The sequence below is a fragment of the Taudactylus pleione genome, unplaced genomic scaffold (assembly GCF_031769625.1).
Source record: "Taudactylus pleione unplaced genomic scaffold, aTauple2 ptg000007l, whole genome shotgun sequence".
In the NCBI taxonomy this organism is placed as follows: Eukaryota; Metazoa; Chordata; class Amphibia; order Anura; family Myobatrachidae; genus Taudactylus; species Taudactylus pleione.
The window spans coordinates 7,973,034-7,993,602 of record NW_028284410.1 but is presented as its reverse complement, the minus strand read 5'-3'; the positions used below and the strand labels follow the sequence as shown (position 1 = coordinate 7,993,602).

Sequence of the window (20,569 nt, the reverse complement as noted above, 5' to 3'; positions counted from 1 at the left end):
AAGCAGTATAAAAAATATAATACATGTATACGTGGAAATATAAATCAATATGAAGAGCTATTATATTGTAAATCCAGTATAAGCATACAAGAAATTGACATGGAAGTAGCAAGCCACAGGTAGCGTTGATCAGACTCCCAGAGAATGTATCTCAGTGGCCAGATACAAATTGCAACATAAAAGCTAATTGTGGACACAATGCAAGATATAAAAAATAATTTAAAGAATTATGTCAAGCTCTGAAAATGTTATATTTTTTAGAGCTTGATGAATTTTGGTCCACAAACAATAGTATAAGGAATTGGGTCAGATCGGGAATGAAAGGTAAGCAGGAGATATCTATGAATAGACACCTAAGTGGAGAGCCGTAACTAGACTTTATGGTGCCCTGTGCCAGAAAGAGCATTGGCGCCCCTCTCATTTTTCAAAGGGGCATAATGCACCCAAAAAAGGGCCATGGCTTCATGGGGAAGGGCCAGGGAAGAGATAGGAGAGGCCAGGAGATGAAATAAGAGGAAGCTACAAGCAAGAATGATAATAAACAGAAATTTTACAGGCCCAAACAGTGCCCCCTGACCTGTGGTGCCCTGTGCGATGGCACCGGCCGCAATACCCTGGCTACGGCCCTGCCTAAGTGTATTAATACAGAATAAATATGCTGTTTAATTAATGCAGTTGTTAAAAGACATTGATTTTTTTCTTCACACTATTTGTGATGAACTAATTATTACTTCAGTTTGTCCACCCTCTCTTATTAAAGCCATTTTAACCCTGTATTGCATGGTGTTGCAAGCAGGCAACAAACAAATTATGTAGCAGATCTTTATATTTCTTTCACTTCAATTCCACAGGTAACATAGCCATTGAATATTTAGGAAACTTTGTTATTTTTCCATTTTTATGATCCATATGGAATAAATGAAATGTTTTTAAAATACAGTATGTGTACAGACCTAATTCATGCAATGCAGGATTAATTGTAAAGCCTTAATATCCATCTTACTTGCTTTGATGGTCAGTTACTCTTAAAGACTCATTTACTTGCTGCTGCCCTCTGCTCCACATAATTATAAAATGATTGAAGTCCTGAAATAAAAGCTGGCTGGGGAAAATGGGAAATTTACAGATTTAAACCATAGCTAATATCAAGTGTTGGTGACATTTGGTCTGATATGCAAATATTGACTATGAATTTGGGTGAATCAATGCAAATACAATTTCGGGGATTTCCTATATCTGTAATGTTTATTGTACTGTTAGATATCCCTCATAGCTTTATCTGCTTGCAACTGCTTATAACATACATACATAAAAAGACATTAATTGCAATGATAGTATTTACTCGGGTTAGGTTAGGAATAATATGACAATAGTCATAATGTCGACATTGATAATGTAGACAGTGATTAAATGTCGACAGGATAGATGTCAACATGTTGTGTCTGGTGGCCCATTGGTGACTTACCTGCTTTCAATGGCTGCAGCAGTGTCTCCAGGGTCCCAGAGGTTATGTGACCATGATTTCTGCGTCAGACCTCTGATCCTCCAGCGTTCAGATGACTATTTCTTTCCTAACCGTAACTCTCCCTCTAGTGCCTAAGCCTAACTTCTCCCCCTGAAGCTTAACCCTCCTGCATGCAGCCTAACCCTAATGTAGACATTCTGACATGTTGACATTTCTCCTGTCAACATTCTGAGAATAACCCAAGGGAAGGGGGGAGTGAGGGAGATCTAATCACTGGTGTTTATGCTGTATATGATAATTTTAGATAGGGAAATCCATCTGCGGGCACAATATCATGCCACTAAGGGCCAACTGCTAATAGACCACTAAAGGTGCACCCCTGAGAGTGAAATACAGGTATAAGCAAGGAGAAAGAAAAGTACTCTCCTTGTTTGGGGCACTCACCCTATTAGAAATAATTTAAAACTTAATGTTTATTAATACGGTATTAAATGCATCACATCAACTTAGGGGTGTATCTAGGGATCCAAGCGCCCCTGGCAATGTAATGGACTGGCACCCCCCCTATGCACTGCCCCCCAGTAGTAATCCCCACTATGCTGCATTGCCCCCAGTAGTAGTCCCCCCTATACAGTTCCCCCAGTAGTAGTCCCCCCTATGCTGCATTGCCCCCAGTAGTAGTCCACTCTATACGGTGCACACAACAGTAGTCCCCACTATACTGCATTGCCCGCAATAGTAGTCCCCCTATACAGTGCCCCCAGTAGTAGTCCTCCTATACAGTGCCCCCAGTAGTAGTCCCCCCATACAGTGCCCCCAGTAGTAGTTCCCCCTATACAGTGCCCCCAGTAGCGGCCTCCCCTATACAGTGCCCCCAGTAGCGGGCACCCCCCCATAAAGTGCCCCCAGTAGCAGCCACCCCCTATACAGTGCCCCCCCCCTGCTGTGCCAGGCTTACACACACAATAAAAAAAATACAACTTATCTGATCCCTGCTCCTGACGCGACCACCGCTGTCCTCTCCAAGTCTCGGATCTTCTCTTGCACTATGGGAGAGACAGGGGAGCCGGAAGATGGAGCTCAAGAGTGAGCTCCAGCCGGCTCCCACCGTGGACGACTCAGCAGCCAAAAAGACTCAGGAGATTAGAACTGCGACTCGGATTTACCCAGATTCACGAAATTCGGGTGGATTTGTATTTCTGGAGAACCGAACCGCACATCTCTACTATTTAGATGCACTGAGATGGTCCTTTTTATGGGTGTGTTGTGAGCATGTCGCAGGCATTTCAAAAGTGGTTGCGGTCAAAGATGCTTAAACGCTCACATTGTAGGCCATACTCTGACGTTGAATCTGCACCGAGCATGGGGCTGCTGCAAGTTTCGGTGAGATCAATGGTGTGTCTAAAGATGCTGAAAGTTGATGGTCTCAGTCCCTGTACATTCAGAATCACCTTTATGCACCAGGGAGAGGCTTTGTAGTGCTATTAGCATAAAGTCACAGATGCGACTGCAGCACAGAACACGCACACACGGATGCAGCTGCACCTGTCTCAGGATAAGGCCCTGTTTGTGTGAGATATACAGTAGAGCATTGGTTAAATAAGATGTGCTTGGGATGCATTTAAATTTGCCATGTAGTGAAACCCAGGGGATGTATAAAATTGAATTTTCAGACAGTTAATTGCATCTATAGTACAACACTTTTATTATTTTGACCAGACAAGGCAATCTAGAAATACAGTGCATATAGAAATGAAAAGAGGTTCTCTCAATTAGCAAAGAGATGTGCAGTATATCAATTGGATTAAGAAATTGTTCAATCCAGCTAGCAGAACTCTCCAACTTCTCCCCAGAGATGTCATTTGTTCATGAATAACCATTATTCAGTCATATATTCTCACTCCCAGTTCTCTGAACATTATTTTCCGGTGTCAGGACAAGAAAGACAGAGAGGAAAAAAGTAACGTGTTAAATAAGAAATCATATTTCTACTTAAACCTACCATGAGATGGAAGGAGCCTGAGGGTGATTGTCAAACAGGCCTGACTTCTAATATACAACCTGCATGCATAGAAGGATTGAACATGGAGTAAATGTCACTTCATTATGTCCACGGTCTGGGTTTTAATGGGTTTTACAAGCTGCTGCATTTCAGCTTTTAGAATATTCTCCTTGATTTGATTTTGACGGTTGAGACTCACATTCCAAAGACCAGTTGTATGGATTCTGCCTTCCCTTTGATCAGTTTGTGCTCAGCCGATCACTTTCCTCCCTTCAGTCCGGGAAAAGGTCTAACATTGAAATAACGCTGCATATTTCAGCAGCTAATTGAATGTGACTTATGAAAGCAGCAGATGTTAATGAATAGGTGGTAATTGAAACAGAAAGAATTACTTTTTTATGTTGCATTTAACATTGGTAAATATTGTGGTTATATAGTTTTGGATTTAGATTAATTACATCTGTGATTTAAATGGGGAATATTACAATATTAAAATACTACTACTAACATGTATTTCTACATTCCTTTAAAAAAAATAAAAATAGAAAGAAAGAAAATGAAGAGCCATAGATTTGTGTCATACTTATAGCTGGTTGGATATCATTGTTTACAAATTGATTATTAAAGCGCCTGGATAATTACAAAAAGCAGATTTTTTTTGTACCTTGTTTTACTTTACAGTTCTTTGTCTGGTACCTACTTGCCAACTTCAAGTTTATTTAGGTATCTCATTGAGCAAAATGAAATCTAATTATGCAAGGACATAGCCACCCACATCAGAAAACACTAAATTTAGCACTTTCCAGAGATGCCACTGTCCAGAAAATGTTCCCCAAACCATTAGGTCTACACCACCAATCTAAACAGTTTTCATCAAATTTTGATCTGACATCTGCATGTTGCAGCAGAAATCGGGATTCTTCACACTTAGGGCCTGATTCAGCTTCAGTTGTAGCTCACAAGCAGCTTTGCAATCTCATCTGTGCTGATATGGTAATGCAGAAGGAGGCAACACGCCTCCTGCTGTATTACTTATTCGAGCTGCGTTGTCCAACGCAGCATCAGATAATCTGCGGAGCATCAGCCGGCTAAGGTGAACCATGGGGTCATGCAGCCGGCCGCCACAGATGCGGAGAAGAGGCCAGGAAATCTCCGTCAGCGATCCTGGCCTCTTCCCTCCCCCCAATGGCGGCAACACGTCACCATTTCAGGAAACAGAGCCCATCACCACCCCCTCCCCACCCACAAACGGCAGCAGACTGTCAATCACTGACAGTCTGCTCCAGTTTGTGTGTGGGATCGCAGACCCGTTCTGCACATGCGCAGATTGGGTCATGCACCTGCGCAAAGTCCCGATAATCTGAATAAGGCCCTTAGGCAACATTTGTGGTGAGAATGTGCCAATTGTTTCCTAGTCTTAGCTAACCGGTGTGTTCTTTTGCTGCTGTAGCTCATCCACTTCAAGATTCAATGTGATATACTTAAGCAATGTTATTCTGCATAACGCTGTTGTAACTAGAGATGAGCGGGTTTGGATCTCAGAGATCCCATCCGAACTTAGAGATCTGGGGCGAGAACCGAACGTGCGTTCCCCCGCCGCCCCATCATCCAGAAGGGTACCAGGAGGAAGACTACTTGTAGTACTGTAACCAAACTATTAACTGTCAAACAATCCTTTGCAAGGGCGAACAAGTATGACAGCAGTAACCCAGTTGCACAGCGGATTACTAAAGCCATAACAGCTATGCTGGTATTAGATGTGCATCCAGTATCTGCCATTAATGCAGTTGGTTTTAGAGAGTTAATTGAGGTCCTGTGTCCCCGCTACCAGATACCTTATAGATTCCACTTCGCTAGAACAGCATTTCCCAGTCTGTACAAGGACATTAAAAAAAACGTATTAATGTCCTCTGAAATGTTGTTGTACCCACTGTCCCCTTGACTACTGATATGTGGACATGTGGGACAGGGCAAACTAAAGATTACATGACTGTGACAGCCCACTGGGTAGGCGTAGAACAATAACAGCAGCAGCAGCATCTACTAAATGCCAGCTGAATCAGAGGCAGGCTAGTCTTTGTATAACTGGTTTCACTAAGAGGCATACCGCTGAGAACCTCTTAGAAAAACTCAGGGAAATCATTTAGACTCTCCTCGGGATTTGTAATTTTTGACAATGCCAGCAATATTGTGAGAGCATTACATGTGGGCGAATTCCAACACGTCCCATGTTTTGCTCACACAATTAATTTGGTGGTGCAACATTTTTAAAAAAATGACAGGGGCGAGCAGGAGATGCTCTCGGTGGCCCAGAAATTTCGGGACATTTTAGACATTCAGCAACTGCTTGTCGAAGATTGCAGGACCAGCAGATACTGTTGAATTTGCCCTGCCGTCAGCTGAAGCAAGAGGTAGTAACTAGGTTGAATTCTACCCTCTATAAGATTCAGCAGATGGAGGAGCAGCAAAAGGCCATCCAGGGCTACACAATGGCCTATGACATAGGCCGTGGAGCAGGAATGCACCTTACTCAAGCACAGTGGAGAATATTTTCTGTGTTCTCAAACCCTTTGAACTTACCACACGTGAAGTTAGTTCACACACTGTCAGCTTGAGTCAGGTCATTCCCCTCATCAGACTTTTGCAAAAACAGCTGGAGAAACTGAAGGAGGACCTGAAATGGAGTGATTCCACTAAGTATGTTGGACTAGTGGATCAAGCCCTTGATTCGCTTTGCCAGGATCCATGGGTCATCAATCTCTTGAAATCAGAGCAATATATTTTGGCAACAATACTTGATCTTAGGTTTAAGTCATACCTTGTGTCTTTTTTTACAGCAGACATAAATCTGAAAAGATGCAAAGAGCTGTTGGTGAAAAAATTGTCAGCTGAAGTGGCACATTACACGCCATCATCTTCTCCTTCAGTTTATGTGGCTGCCAGGAAAAAACTACATTTTCCCTACAGAATCCCTGCTGGTCATGCAGATCAGTCCCCAAAAAATGACATCTGGTCGGGACTGAGAAAACTTCCTACTAATGACATGTCTAACGTGACTATGGACCTGATTCAGACCCACTCGCAAGCGGCTGTCCACTCGCAAGTGGGTCGATGGTGTGCACTGAGCATGCGCACGACAGAGGGAGCTCCGTCGTGCGCATGCGCCAGACGCGATGAGCGAAGGAAAGTCCTTCGCTCGTTGTGTCTGATCAAAGGGGGCATGCTGTCGATGTTGATTGACAGCACGCCCCCTTTGGTAGGCGTGCCTCCCTGATGGGGGCGTTCCCACGGGAACGCCTCCCGTCAGAAGCCGGCCCACTGACATCACTAGTGATGTCAGTGGGAGTGATTTTGGCTCTGATAGAGCCAAAATCACTCCGGAGCTTGCGGTTGAAAACCTCAACCGCAGGCTCCGGCTCGCAGTTTCGATGGTCGCGATGGTCAAGACCATCACAGCCATCAAACTGCACGCTCGTATAGCCTGGGGGTGGTGACCCACAGCTATACGAGCGTCCAGGAGGACGCTCCATTTTCATGGAGGGCGGCCCTCATTCAGAGCGTGCGCTCTGCTCAGAGCGTACGGCTCTGAATGAGGGCCTATGTCTGATACGGTCACCATTCACAGAATGGTGGATGACTATTTCAGGGATAACATCCAAATAGGCATGTCAGGCAGCCCCTTTTAGTACTGGCTGGAAAAAGAGGCAATTTGGAGGCCCATACACAAACAGGCTTTGCATTAATTAAGTTGCCCACCCTCCAGTGTGTACTCTGAAAGAGTTTTCAGTACAGCTTGCAACCTTGTCAGTGATCGGCGTAGAAGGTTACTTTCTCAAAATGTGGAAAAGATGATGTTCTTTAAAATGAATTACAAATTCCACGAGGAAGACCTCTATCAACAATTACATTAAAAAAATACATAGGCTCCTATGGTGGATTCCAGTGGAGACAAATTAATATTATGTGAAGAAGATGGTGTACACACTGATGGGGATGACAAGGACAACAACAACAATGTCATCTGATGTTGTAATGTAAAGCCAGTTTGTGTATGGGATCATTTCCATGTCCAATGACATTGGCAGCTTGTTTTATGGGGGTCCAAACAAACCAATAATTTCAGCCACAATTGACAGTCCCTGTCGCTGACATGATTGGTTTGTTAAACTATGAATGTCCTGTTTCATATACAACATAAGGGTGGGCCCAAGGACAATTCCATATTGCACCTCTATTCTTTGCATTATGTGCTGTTTGGGGCATTGCTGCCTGACATTTTGAATTTGATTGTTTATGAATGTCCAGAAATTGTAATGGCCACACTCAGCATTTCCTGTATGCCCCTTTCATTTTTTAAAAATTGCCACATGTTAGTGCCACCCACTGCTGTCGATTAGTTTAGTGAGCCAGCTAGCTGGATGCAACATTTTGGCCCTAGGCCAAACATAGATGAAAAAAATCAATATTGTGAGCTGTGAGGTGGTCAAAATTGACTGCAAATGACTGGGAATAAATGTTATTAAGGTTATTAATACTGTAGGAACAAAAACAGGCCAAATTATGTGGTTTTACATGTTTTTATCATTTTTTGAAAAAAGATCCAGATCCAAAACCAAAACCAAAACATGTAAAGGAGGTTTTGCAAAACCAGATCCAGATCCAAAACACGAAAGAGATACAGATCCAAAACCAAAAACAAATACAAAAACAAAACACGGGGGTCGGCGCACATCCCTACAGTAGTTGTAACACATAGTTATTTTAGTCTGGCCATTCTCTTCTGACCTTTCTCATTAACAAGCCATTTTCTCCCACAGAATTGATGGTCATTAGGAGTTTTTAGTTTGGTGCACCTTCTCTGTAAACTCTTGTTGTGCATGAAAATCACAGGAGATAATTCATTTTTGGGATACTCACGAAACTCTGTTTGGTACCAACAAGCATTCCGTCACTTACTGTAAATCACATTTCCCCATTCTGGGACCAAATGTAATAGGGTGAGCGTTTAGAAAATGTGAGAGTTTAGCAGTAGTTTTTTGAGTCTGAAAAACATGCTTGTTCTGTAACTTTATTACATTGGCTGAGTTTGGCTGAATTAAAAAAAAATTTGAGTTTTCTCTCACATTTGCTAAACTCTACCCCTATTACATTTGGCCCCTGATGTTTGTTCTAGAGGACAGCTGAAATCTTGCAGGTGGAGTACAGGGTGTAATAAGTTAGCAGGACTAGCAGCCAATCCTGGAACCAAGCCCAGACAATGTGCACCAGCACAAGACAAGTGAATATCAGGGAGACTTCCTGAAATAAAAGTGACTAGCAATTTCCCTGAGGCTGGGTCAGGTGGGCACAACACAATGGTGATGATATCATTCTCCACTCACCATGGAGGAAATATTGGGGAAAAGAATAAGGAGTAGGTTTGTTAAAAGTAAATGGCCTGGACTCTCCAGCTCACTGATTGGATGTGTACCTTGGGATGTGTGATAGGTTTCTATTCATGAAGAAGTGAAAAGCCCTGTATAACTGATAACAGGAGTTTTTTACATGGAGAAATCTAATACTTCTCTATCGCTGCTCCTGATTAAAATAAAAATCTCTTCCTCACACAATAGTATTGTGAGAGTGATTCAGAGCAGAACGCTAATGTCTTGTTTCCATTTCGCAAGTCAATTTCATTTTGGCATCTGGAGATGGTGAAATATGCTGAAAAGTACCTTGCTTCGGGGAGAGGAGCAGTGAAGTTCACTGCTCCTGCTACTTCAACCATTGCTCCAACCTTTGTGTCCAGCATTCTCCCTGTGACATGAGCAGATGCTGGCGTGTAAGGCACTTACTGTAATTGCAGGAATTAATTATCCACACTGTTTCTGGGATTGCAGAGGGGCTGCTTATTGGATGTTGTTACCGGACAGGTAAGTATCACTGAATGCCTACATAATACTACTATATATTGCATTGATATAATGCAGTATTTAGTGGCAATTACTGGAATCCATTTCTATGGGTATGATGCATTTTAACCCATTGGTGCCCTGGGATGGGATCTCCCTGGTTCTGCTCTTTGAGGGAAAACTGTATTTTACTTCTGCTCTTGGGATCACAAAATGAATTAATAGTAGCACATGGTCAGATACAATGACTAAGACACTTCTAACCAGTGGGGGCTCCAGAGATGGTGCTGCAGCTCAGTCCAAAATCCAAATAGGGGAGCCACACCAATCGCCTTTCCTAACGCTGCCAAACATCGCCGGCCCGGACTCACTGGTAGTTGGTATGGCTCCCTTATTTGGGCAAATTCAGATCTCTCTACAATCAAAAGGATGTCTGCATATGCACAATTCAGCATAGCCCAGATTTCTATCTACATACCCTCTATACACCCTCACTAAATTTGCCTATTGTGCATGTAAATGTCTTGTTACCACTCAGCTAAGACCATTCAGCACCAGATGGAGTTGCGTGATCATAGATGCGTGGCCCTGTCCTCAAAATGGACTTTTGTGCAACTCTGCATCTGTTCCATACAGTAGGTATTTAATGTAGTGCTTCATACTGACTGTGGTAGTGTTTAAGATGTAGACTTCTGTCATCATTTGTGTCTGAAATTAGTAGAGATGAGCGGGTCCAGTTCTCCGAGAACTGGACTCACCTGAACTTCAAGATCCGAGGCAAAAATCGAGCTAGGCTCGGTTTTCCCGCCTGACTCAGATCCAAAAACAAGGCAAAATGCATCATCCTCCTGCTGTGAGATTCTTGCGGGTTTTGGATTATATAAAGGTCCCCACAATCTGCGCCATTTTCACTCCAGCTGTGGAGAAAAAAGCTAGCAGACGTGTAGTCAGTCACTGTCAGTCACTCAGTGTGTGTGTTCAGTCAGGGTCTTGGGCTGCAAGTTGCTGCTGTGTTGTCCATAAAGGGGCTTAGGCAGCAGTATATAAAGGAGAGTTTCCTTCAGTGGGTGCTGCAGCTGCTGTGTCACTTGTCCTGTCAATTAACTGTGGCTGCTGCTGTGTTGTTGTCTTGTCCATCAGGCTAGTGCTCTAGTCCATAAAGAGGTGTTGTGTTGTCCAGGAGGGGTGCTCTGTCAATTAGGGGTGCTCTTCCCCAGTGTAAAAAAAGAAAAGTACTTTTTTATTTTTTTGTGTGTTGTGCGTTAGCATCTTAGCTGCACTATATTTGTTCGGTGACACTGCCGCAGTTTAGCGTCCATGTGACTCTGTGCAGGTGGTTTGTCCGCACTCAGCAGGGGTTCTTTGTTTTCCATAAAGAAGGGGTTCTGTCTGTGTTGTTCATCAAGGGGCTGCTGCCTCATACTGGGGTACTCTTCCCCAGTGTAAAAGAAATTAAAAAGAAATATATTTTTTTGTGTGTGTGCTTTAGCAACTTAGCTGTGCTAATATTGTTCGGTGACACTGCTGCAGAGTATCATCCACGTATTTGTGACTCTGCAGGTGGTCTGTCCACACATGGCAGAGGTGCTTTGTTGTCCATAAAAAAAGGGTGCTGTCTGTGTTGTTCATCAAGGGGATGCTGCCTCATTCAGGGGTGCTCTTCCCCAGTGTAAAAAGAATAAAAGTGAAATTAAATTAATATCAATCCACAAAAAAAAGATATATTTTTTGTGTGTGTGTGCGTTAGCAACTTAGCTACGTTATTATTGTTTGGTGGCACTGCCGGCCAGACCGCAGTTTTTTGTCCACGTATTGTGACACTATAAGTTGTAGCGCGGTGTGTTGTTCTTATTCAGAAAAAATCTTGTGACACTGTAAGTGGTAGCGCAGTCTAAAATTCAACTTTTCACTTCTTTCCTCAATCAAGAATAAATGATTAGGCTACACGCCGACTACAAGACCACAACAAATTGCTAAATAACATGCGTTATATATAAAACATAATGACATCACTGTAAGTGGCAGCGTAGTGTGTTATTCTTTTCTTATTCAGAAAAAGCTTGTGACACTAAGTTGTAGCACAGTGTGTTTTTATTTTCTTATTCATGAACAATTTTGTGACACTAAATGGCAGCGCAGTGTGTTATTTTTTTCTTATTCATAAAAAATCTTGTGACACTGTAAGTGGCAGCGCTGTGTGTTATTCTTTTCTTATTCATAAATAATCTTGTGACACTGTAAGTGGTATCGCAGTGTGTTATTCTTATTCATAAATAATATTGTGAAACTAAGTTGCAGTGCAGTGTGTTATTCATAAAAAATCTTGTGACACTGTAGGTCATTGATATTGCAGTGTATTATTTAAAATTGGTACGAATTGATGTGTGTGTTGTACCCCTCTTCATTAGTGTTTGTTGATATTGAGGACAATCAGTTGAGAGGAGAGCAGGAACCACATACTAATTCTGGAGCCCCTGCTGTCCCCTCCTCCCTCATAAATTTGCTTCGGCACCAAAAAATGAAATTAAATTTACTACCAATCAACCCTTCCTGTCCCTGTCTTCAACTACATACATACTCCAACTCCCTCAGGCCTCTTGATTAATGAAAACATATGGGCCCTCATTCAGAGCCACTCGCTATCGGCAGTACGCTCGTTCCGAGCGATGTTCGCACATCTGCGCATGCGTACGGTTTTTAGTACGCATGCGCGAACCAGTCAGTGCGGCCGAAAATCATTTGTACGCAATATAGCGAGTGCCTGCTATTTTGAGCCTGCTATTTTGAGTGACAGAATGAGGCGTATGTGGGTGGTAACAGGGGAAGGTGCTTGAAAACGGGGAGTGGAGATCCGAACGCAGGCGTGCTTAAAGGTCATAACGGGCGTTTTATGGGTGTGCATAATTAATATAGCAGTGTCAATGACCACGTCACTTGGTTTTTTTAAACTCAGAACTGCTCGCAAAATAGAGGTTGAAAAATCCAACCACAAGAATAGCGAGCAGTTCATATTCTGTTCGATGTACTCGATTAATCTAATAAATAGCGGACATGACGTATGGTGCGAGCGGCCAGGGGGAGTTTTTAAGAAATAAAAGAGCGTATGTTTTGCTCGCTTGTTCGGACTTAGAGGTGTGAACAGACTGCAATGTGCGAACGGATCATTTGCATAGCCACCCCTTGTTTTTGAACGAACGAACGCAAATAGCGAACGGCTCTGAATGAGGGCCATGGTTCCTTATGTGCCATGTTCTAAGTTGAACTGCCACATATTTGTGCCGCCCACTGCTGCCGTTTAGCTTAGTCAGCCAGCCAGCTTGGTGCAAGTCTTGGGCCTAAACCAGATGAAAACAATATTGTGAGCTGTGAGGTGGTCAAAATTGACTAGAAACGAGTGAAAATTAATGTTATTGAGGTTAATAATACTGTAGGAACAAAAAACAAATAAATGATGTGATCTTAGCATTTTTCATCAATTTTTAAAAAAAAAATACAGGTCCAAAACCAAAACACGCAAGTGGCAGTTTTGGCAAAACCAAATCTGATCCAAAACATGAGGAGATACACATCCAAAACCAAAACATGGGGGTCGGTGCACATCCCTAGAAAGAAGGTACATTAAACCTGCATACGTTAGAATACTGCAAAACATGTCTATCATTAATGCTCACCCAATCCTCTCCCATTTACATATTTGATCACATCTCACTTCATATTCCTGCCCACCCTCTTAGCTCATCAAATGCATGCCCCCTCTCCTGCCAACTGATTACTTCTTCCCACTCCCACCTCCAAGATTTTGCCCATGCTTTTCCCTACCACTGGAACTCTCTCCCTTTCTTTATCAGACTCTCCACCTCTCTACAAATCTTCAAATAAGCTCTTAAGACCCAATACTTCATCAAAGCTTTATAGCTCTCATCCTAACCTGCTGCTCCATGCTTCTTTCTCACTGTCTACCCCTTCTGTGTCAACCCTGTCTGTCTGCCCCTCCACTTTAGAATGTAAGCTCTCATGAGCAGGGCCCTCTTCCCTCCTGTGCTTCTCCTTCCATTACTCATACGATCATCTACTCCAAACTCCCCACAGGGGCACCTAACACTTGGTTGCTGAAGCCCTGCTGCTTTGAGTTGTATAATTGCAATTGCAGCATGTTTATAAACTATGTCCTTGTCCTGCATTATTTTGTACTGTAAGTCACTGTCTCCTTGTATGCTCATTTGTTTATGTACTTTGTGAGGCGCTGCGGAACCCTTGTGGTGCCATATAAATAACAGATAATAATAACAATAATAATAATGCTAAATACTATTGTTTTAGCTTTAAATATAAGGAAAGCAGTAATGTATGTGTCATAAATTTGGACTGCAAGTTCTGCGTACCAAATGAATGAGAATGTACCTTTGCATAGTTATTCTGTAAAGGCAATAGCACAGTGCATTCCCACTTGGTAAAACCATCTACATTTTTACATAATTATGAGTTGTGTGGATGAATTTTGATTAGTCAAACTGAATGCTCTTCATGCTGCAGTTTATCAATACTTCATACTTGGTTCTCAATGCCTCAGAAGTCTTACTTCATAGTGCACTTCACAACATAAAAGTTTTATATCTTTTATCTTTGATGCAGTGTGAGAGATAGCCTGCAGTTCTGTTTGCTAAGTGACTTATCTATTCGAGAAGGGGTGACATTGTATTAATGGCACTTTCTTTGATCCACAAGAGCTTAGTGTTTGTGACTGGCGGAGGTCACTTTATCAGTGCAATCAACACAAGGTCACCTCTTGAGATTATATCAAAAGAGAAGTCTACAGCTGCAAATAAAACAAGTTGATCATTATAGTGCTAAGATGAGCGCAAGTTTCAAAACAGTTCCAGAGAATATCTGTCTCACACTCTGCATTTGGATGTAGAGTTTTATATGTTTCTCCAGTGGACTATTGGCATTATTCGGAGTTGTATGTTAATCGCATCACCTCATCTTTGTACACAGCAGCTATGCAAAATCATGCTGTGGTCATAGGAGGCATCTTGTGTGAATAGACACCTTCTGCGGGCTTCTGTGATCCACTGCTGTGTCTCATGGTGCAGTCATTGGATCACTTGCGTGAATATTGGGTCTCCGAGTAATTCAGAGGTTACTCAGGCTGTGAAAATCACGCAGCCAGGGCCAGTGCAGCAGACACTGGCCTCGGCATGCCCAGAAGACAAGGCCGTCACTCTTCCATATTCTGAGACGCTGGCCATCACCGCCACTTCCCCATCCTCAAATGATGCTGCGGCTTAGGGGGAACTGCAAAAGTCATCTCAGACACCAATTGGCATATGTGAAGGAAAGATCCTGTGCATACCCTGTTCGGCCACCTTCGGAGGTGTATGCTATCCATTAGGTTTGCATACAACTCAGAATAAGGCCATATGATCATAAGTGTTCCAATTAGATTATATTTCAGGCTATAAGCATAGATGTGATTTATGTTTTTCCCAAAACAGGGCCGCAACTAGGGGGGGGCTAGAGGTGCAAGTGCACCGGGTGCTGGAATGCAGGGGGTGAAATAGAGCTGACTCAGCCCCTGCACACCCCACGCAGTCTTGTAGTGTGTGGTGATTTGGGGGCTGCAGATTCCATGCGGACTAGCCGTCCTCATGGGCTCTGCTGAAAATGGCCCTCCAAAAATGTCCGCCGTCAAGTAGGAGACAGATGCTAGAGGTCCTACTGGACCTCTAGTGTCTGTTAGGCCAGCGCAGCTGCAGGGAGAAGATGCAGAAAGATGCATCTTCTCCCGTAAAACCCCTGGTAACGAGCATGAAACCCCTTGGTAATGAGCATAAAACCCCTGACAACGAGCAGGTAATTTTAAAGTAATTAGAAACCTTACTGTGGGGCATAAAATGGTGTCAGAGGCAAATATGTAAGTGGCACTTTGGTAATAGACAGTGTGTGGCATAATGTGTAATGGGCATTACGGTGTGTGGAATAATGTAAGTCACTATACCAAGAACGTCAGACTAGTGCACTACCTTATGGATGAGCAAGGACAAAATCCAGGTACGGGAAGGGAGGAGGCACAAATTATTGCCTTGCACCGGGTTTCAGATATCCTAGTTTCGGCCCTGCCCAAAACTTGAGGGTATAGCACCTATATATTTATTTGTCCTTTTTATTGTGTAAATACTGCGTTTAGACTTCTTGCATTGGCCTAATTAGAAGGATAAAAGACATTGATTCAGCTCTGGGCTCTTCTCTCCTATGCCATATCTATATCATGGGATGCAGTCACAATCATGACCGCAGGAACTCCAGCATTCAGAATGCCGGCACCGGAATCCCAAAACCTGTCAGAAACACGAAGGCAAGTAGCAGGGTTAGGGGCAGGGGTAGCATTGGGGTTAGGAACTAAGGGGGGAAGGTAAGGTTTAGGTTGCTGAGAGGGGGAGGTTAGGTTTTGGCACTAGGGTGGAGCTTAGGTACAAGCTCCAGGTAGGGAGGGTTAGGGTAGAGAGAGGGGGAGGGTTAGGATACCTACCAACAGGTGTTGGTATCCTAACCCTGTCGGGATACCGGCATCAGGATTCTGACCCCCGGGAACCAGAGAACCAGAGCACTGGCATCCCGTACCCAACCCCTGTATTAGAGGTCAGCAAAGAACATAATGGACTCCCTTCTGCGTGAGTTTCAATACTGCTAGGCATCTTATGACCTGTAATGCTACTGTATGCATGCAGACAGCATTCTTAGATTCCAAATGTAAATTCTGTCTAGAAGGGAACTTTAGTTCCCTAGCTCCCTGTGTACGAAGGGCAATGCACTGTTTAGCAGAAAGAAAGCAAGATGAAGCAGGAGGAGGTAAATGAGTGGAATGGAAGGAATGAATTGATGTGGAATATGATGATATTGGGGATTGCTGGGGGAGGCGAGCTGATTGATGTGGTATGATTATATTGTGATTGACGGATTACTATAGTATAGAGAATTGATGGGGAACTGGCTGGTATTGGGAAATGATGTGGATATCATGCTATAGAGTATTGATTGAAGACATTATGATATTGATAATTAATAGGGTACAACATTTCTGGAACTGACTATGAAGCTGGGTAATTGATTGTTACACTAGGTAATTTATGACTATAAAATATTACTATATGAACCACTGTATACATTTCTTTTGGTGAAGCTACAGTAGGCGTACCCCCCATAAAAAAGTCAGCAGACACCAAAGTAATATGTTATTTATATACAGTGCTCCTTATGGATAGGCATAATTTTCCTATTGTTGTATAATTACGGTGAGTGCATGAGATCTATTTTTTTTACTTAAAATTCAAACAAAAAATTCTAGTGTAATAATAATTTGGTCTATTTTGGATTCATAAACATTTCAAAAAAGCAATACCCATCTCTTCATGCATCGTGGAATGTCTCAATCAACTGGACAAAATTAGCATTAGTAACAGTAATGTATTGTGTCACAGGAAATCTAAATTCCTTGTCCATTTTTCTTCACCTTAGGTTCAGCCCTTATGAATGGTATGACGCTCATCCCTGCAACCCAGGAACCGACATTGTGGAGAACAACTTTACATTATTAAACAGCTTTTGGTTTGCAGTTGGTGCATTAATGCAGCAAGGTGAGGAACCAAGTATTATATGATTGTCTAATTTTGTATTATGCTTTAATACTCTCATAATGAGAACTTTTGTAACACTTTGACAGCCTCAAGATAAAAACAGAGTCTTGTAAAGAAAGAACAAAGCAGTACAAGAAATAATGTTGTCACAAAGCATTGGAGAGGAACTTAGTCACAATTTGCTGTCACCAAACAGCATTGATCCTTTTTTTTATATATTTGGAGTGTTGCCTGCAACAATTACAGAACTGCCATGTAGATGATATTACAGCATAGTTGCTGTTTATCTAGTATTGACAATGCACAGAGTACCACTGAAATAACTAATGAATATATCTATGGCTTTATTATTTATAAACAAAACTCCATAAAGGCTGATGACAGCCCATGACCTCAGTGCAGTTAAAACAGTAAAAGTTCTGATTTAATTAGTTATTAACATTTTCTGATATAGTGCCAGTATATTCTGTTGCACTTTACTATTGGAAACAAAACAGTAATATAACAGGACTGGATAATAACCGACAGTTAAAAATGTAGGAGGGTAAATTAACTTAATTAAAGAAAAACACAAAAGACATCTATTGGCATAAAGAAGCTAAGTTTTATTTAAATTGTTAATTAATTGGGAAACCTGTATGATGGCAAAGAAAGAACGGCCATCTAACAGGAAGCCACAAGCTGGAAGCAACTTTCAACAAGTTTCATAACTATACCTGCTAATGCCAGCAGGGAGAGCACCCCTAAACTACTGTGACAAGATGACCACTGACTGCCATCCTGACCAAAAAACTTTAAAGCTGATAACGCACTCAATGGAGGGTGGGAGAAAATTTCTTCATGACAAAAAGGCATCGGACCCAGCTACAGTACCTGTGGCTTTAAGGCCAGCCCCACCCATGTTTTGTCATCGTGCTATTCATTTTTAAAGTATTTTAGTTTGTAACACTTAATTTGCCACATTTTAAATATCAATGAAAAGATTATTTTCACATTTACATAAGTGCTGCAGACATAAAAAATAGGACAGTTTCTTAACAGCACAAGACATAAAAACTAAGGACAGCCCCCCTCAATCCCCTAAGTGAGAGCACCTTGAGATTTACTATACAAAGGTGGCCACTAACCGCTGTTCTTTTCCATCAGTAGTAAAAATATATAACATCTTTTCTAAAAATTAGGAGACAAGATAAGATATGGTGGGACAAAATGTCAGATTTTATTTAAATTTGTTATTTATTAAAAAACTGTATAGTGGTAAAAAAGGGAACATATTTAGTGCTTTTTTTGTCACCTGCCAGGCTATTTACAATAGTGTAACAACAATGGGGGCCATCTGTCAGTCCATTAACACAATACTGGGGACCTTCTGCCAGCCAATCAGATGGGTACTTTCTGCCATCCCATCATCCTATGAAATGGGAACTCTCTACCAGTCCACCTCCACACAAAAATTCAGAGGTATCCAACTCACCATCCAATGACCATGATCACAGACCCAACATGACAGATGGTGCCGCTGACCCCAGCAGGGTGCACAATCAGTCTAACCAATGTATTGGAAGTGAAAGCACCTTGAGATTTACTATACAAAAGGTGGCCACTATCTGCTGTTCTTTTCAATCACATCGGTCCCACTAGAGAACCAAACCACCACTATACAACTAACACCTCTCTCCTACACCTAAAACATTCTTTTACAAAATAAAAACCTCAATGTACACATAGGGCAACCAATAAATCTAGGGAAACTACAGTAAGTCTAATTTAAATTCACCTAGTTGATTAATAGCAGTAATTAGATAATAAATATTGCAAAGCAACTAGACAGACTATGAAAAAACGACATCATAACAATTGTGATCTATTGATGTTAAAACAAAGGGCCTGATTCAGACCCACTCGCGAGCGGCTGTCCGCTCGCAAGTGGGTCGATGGTGTGCACTGCGCATGCGCACGACGGCGGGAGCTTCGTCGTGCGCATGCGAGAGACGCGACGAGCGAAGGACTTTCCTTCGCTCGTAGTGTCTGATCAAAGGGGGTGTGCTGTCGATGTTGATTGACAGCATGCCCCCTTTGGTGGGCGTGCCGGGGGCGTGCCTGCCAGACGTAGGCATTCCCAAGGGAACGCCTACCGTCAGAAGCCGGCCCCACTGACATCACTAGTGATGTCAGTGGGAGTGATTTTGGCTCTGATAGAGCCAAAATCACTCCTGGCCTTGCAGTTGAGAAACTCAACCGCAGGCTTCTGCTCGCACTGGCGATGGTCGCGATGGTCAAGACCATCGCGACCATCATCCTGCACGCTCGTGGTGGTGACCCACAGCTATACGAGCGTCCAGGAGGACGCTCCATAATTAAGGAGGTGGGCCCTGATTCAGAGCGAGCGCTCTGGTCAGAGCGTCCGGCTCTGAATCAGGGCCAAAAACCTATTTACTGTATATCTACACTAATGAACTATTTAATGAGTGAAGGGTGTCTAACTTGGCCTGAGGTAATAAACAAAATACTTGTCAAAATATCAGTCCCAATGTGGTGCTTGGTCAAGGGAAAAGGGCAGAATCTCTTGATGCCCCCATCTAAAAAGTGATGAGTAGCCACAGCCCAAGTTACACTATGCAATCAATTCACAGTCTATTAAACTATATAAATGGAAGAAAATGTAAACAAAATTAAAGACTCATCAGGCCGTACCTTATGATGCAGACATGTCACTGGGGTACATTAGCTGCCGTCTAATGCAATAATAAGAGAGATGCAGCTGTCAAAAGTTTATATAATATATATTATATTCTAAGACCCCATCTTTTGTTGAACATAGCTGTTTATTTTTTCATTTGGAAATAATCTCATATACCATAGGGTATTAAAAGTAATACTAGCTGTCCCATATTTTGACAAAAATATCAATATAAATATGTAATATCTTCATTGATTATCCACATGCTCCTCCCTCCAAGCTTAACTAAGGAAATAAAGATAGAGAAAAAAATGTAAAAATTTTTTGCACTTTATTTTAGGGTCCGAGCTGATGCCCAAAGCTTTATCAACAAGAATTATCGGTGGAATTTGGTGGTTTTTTACTCTCATTATCATCTCATCATACACTGCCAACCTCGCTGCTTTCCTCACAGTAGAGAGGATGGAATCTGCCATAGACTCAGCAGATGACTTGGCAAGACAGACAAAGATAGAGTACGGAGCTGTACTTGATGGATCCACCATGAATTTCTTTAAGGTAGGGTGTCATCATGGAAAAATATTAAGGCAATTACTTATTTTGGATTTATTCTCTTAATGTAAATCTAAATGGTACGTATAATCAGATGCATTAAAGGTACTATTTGACATCACCAGCAAGTAAAGGTACTATTTGACATTACCAGTAGATATCATAGTCTATGTATTATATGTGCTGGATACTATACTATACACAGCTGACAACTTTATACTTATATAAATAAAGCCATCATACAGTACTCATTCACTCCTCTGCAGCAGGTTAAGTGAAAGGTGCTTTTCGAACAAAGCAGATATAAGGGTCTATTCATGCAGCAGTGTAAAGACCTATTTCTCA

The 20,569-nt window shown here is 42.2% G+C and overlaps 1 protein-coding gene across 1 annotated transcript in view; it reads left to right on the top strand.

Annotated features, from left to right (window-relative positions):
• Positions 1–20,569, top strand: part of GRIK3 (glutamate ionotropic receptor kainate type subunit 3) — a 707,216-nt gene that overhangs the window by 600,183 nt on the left and 86,464 nt on the right. The window contains exons 12-13 of the mRNA XM_088461525.1: positions 16,874–16,992; positions 20,013–20,230. Coding sequence (XP_088317651.1) covers positions 16,874–16,992; positions 20,013–20,230 — 337 coding nt within the window. The remainder of the gene's footprint in view (positions 1–16,873; positions 16,993–20,012; positions 20,231–20,569) is intronic.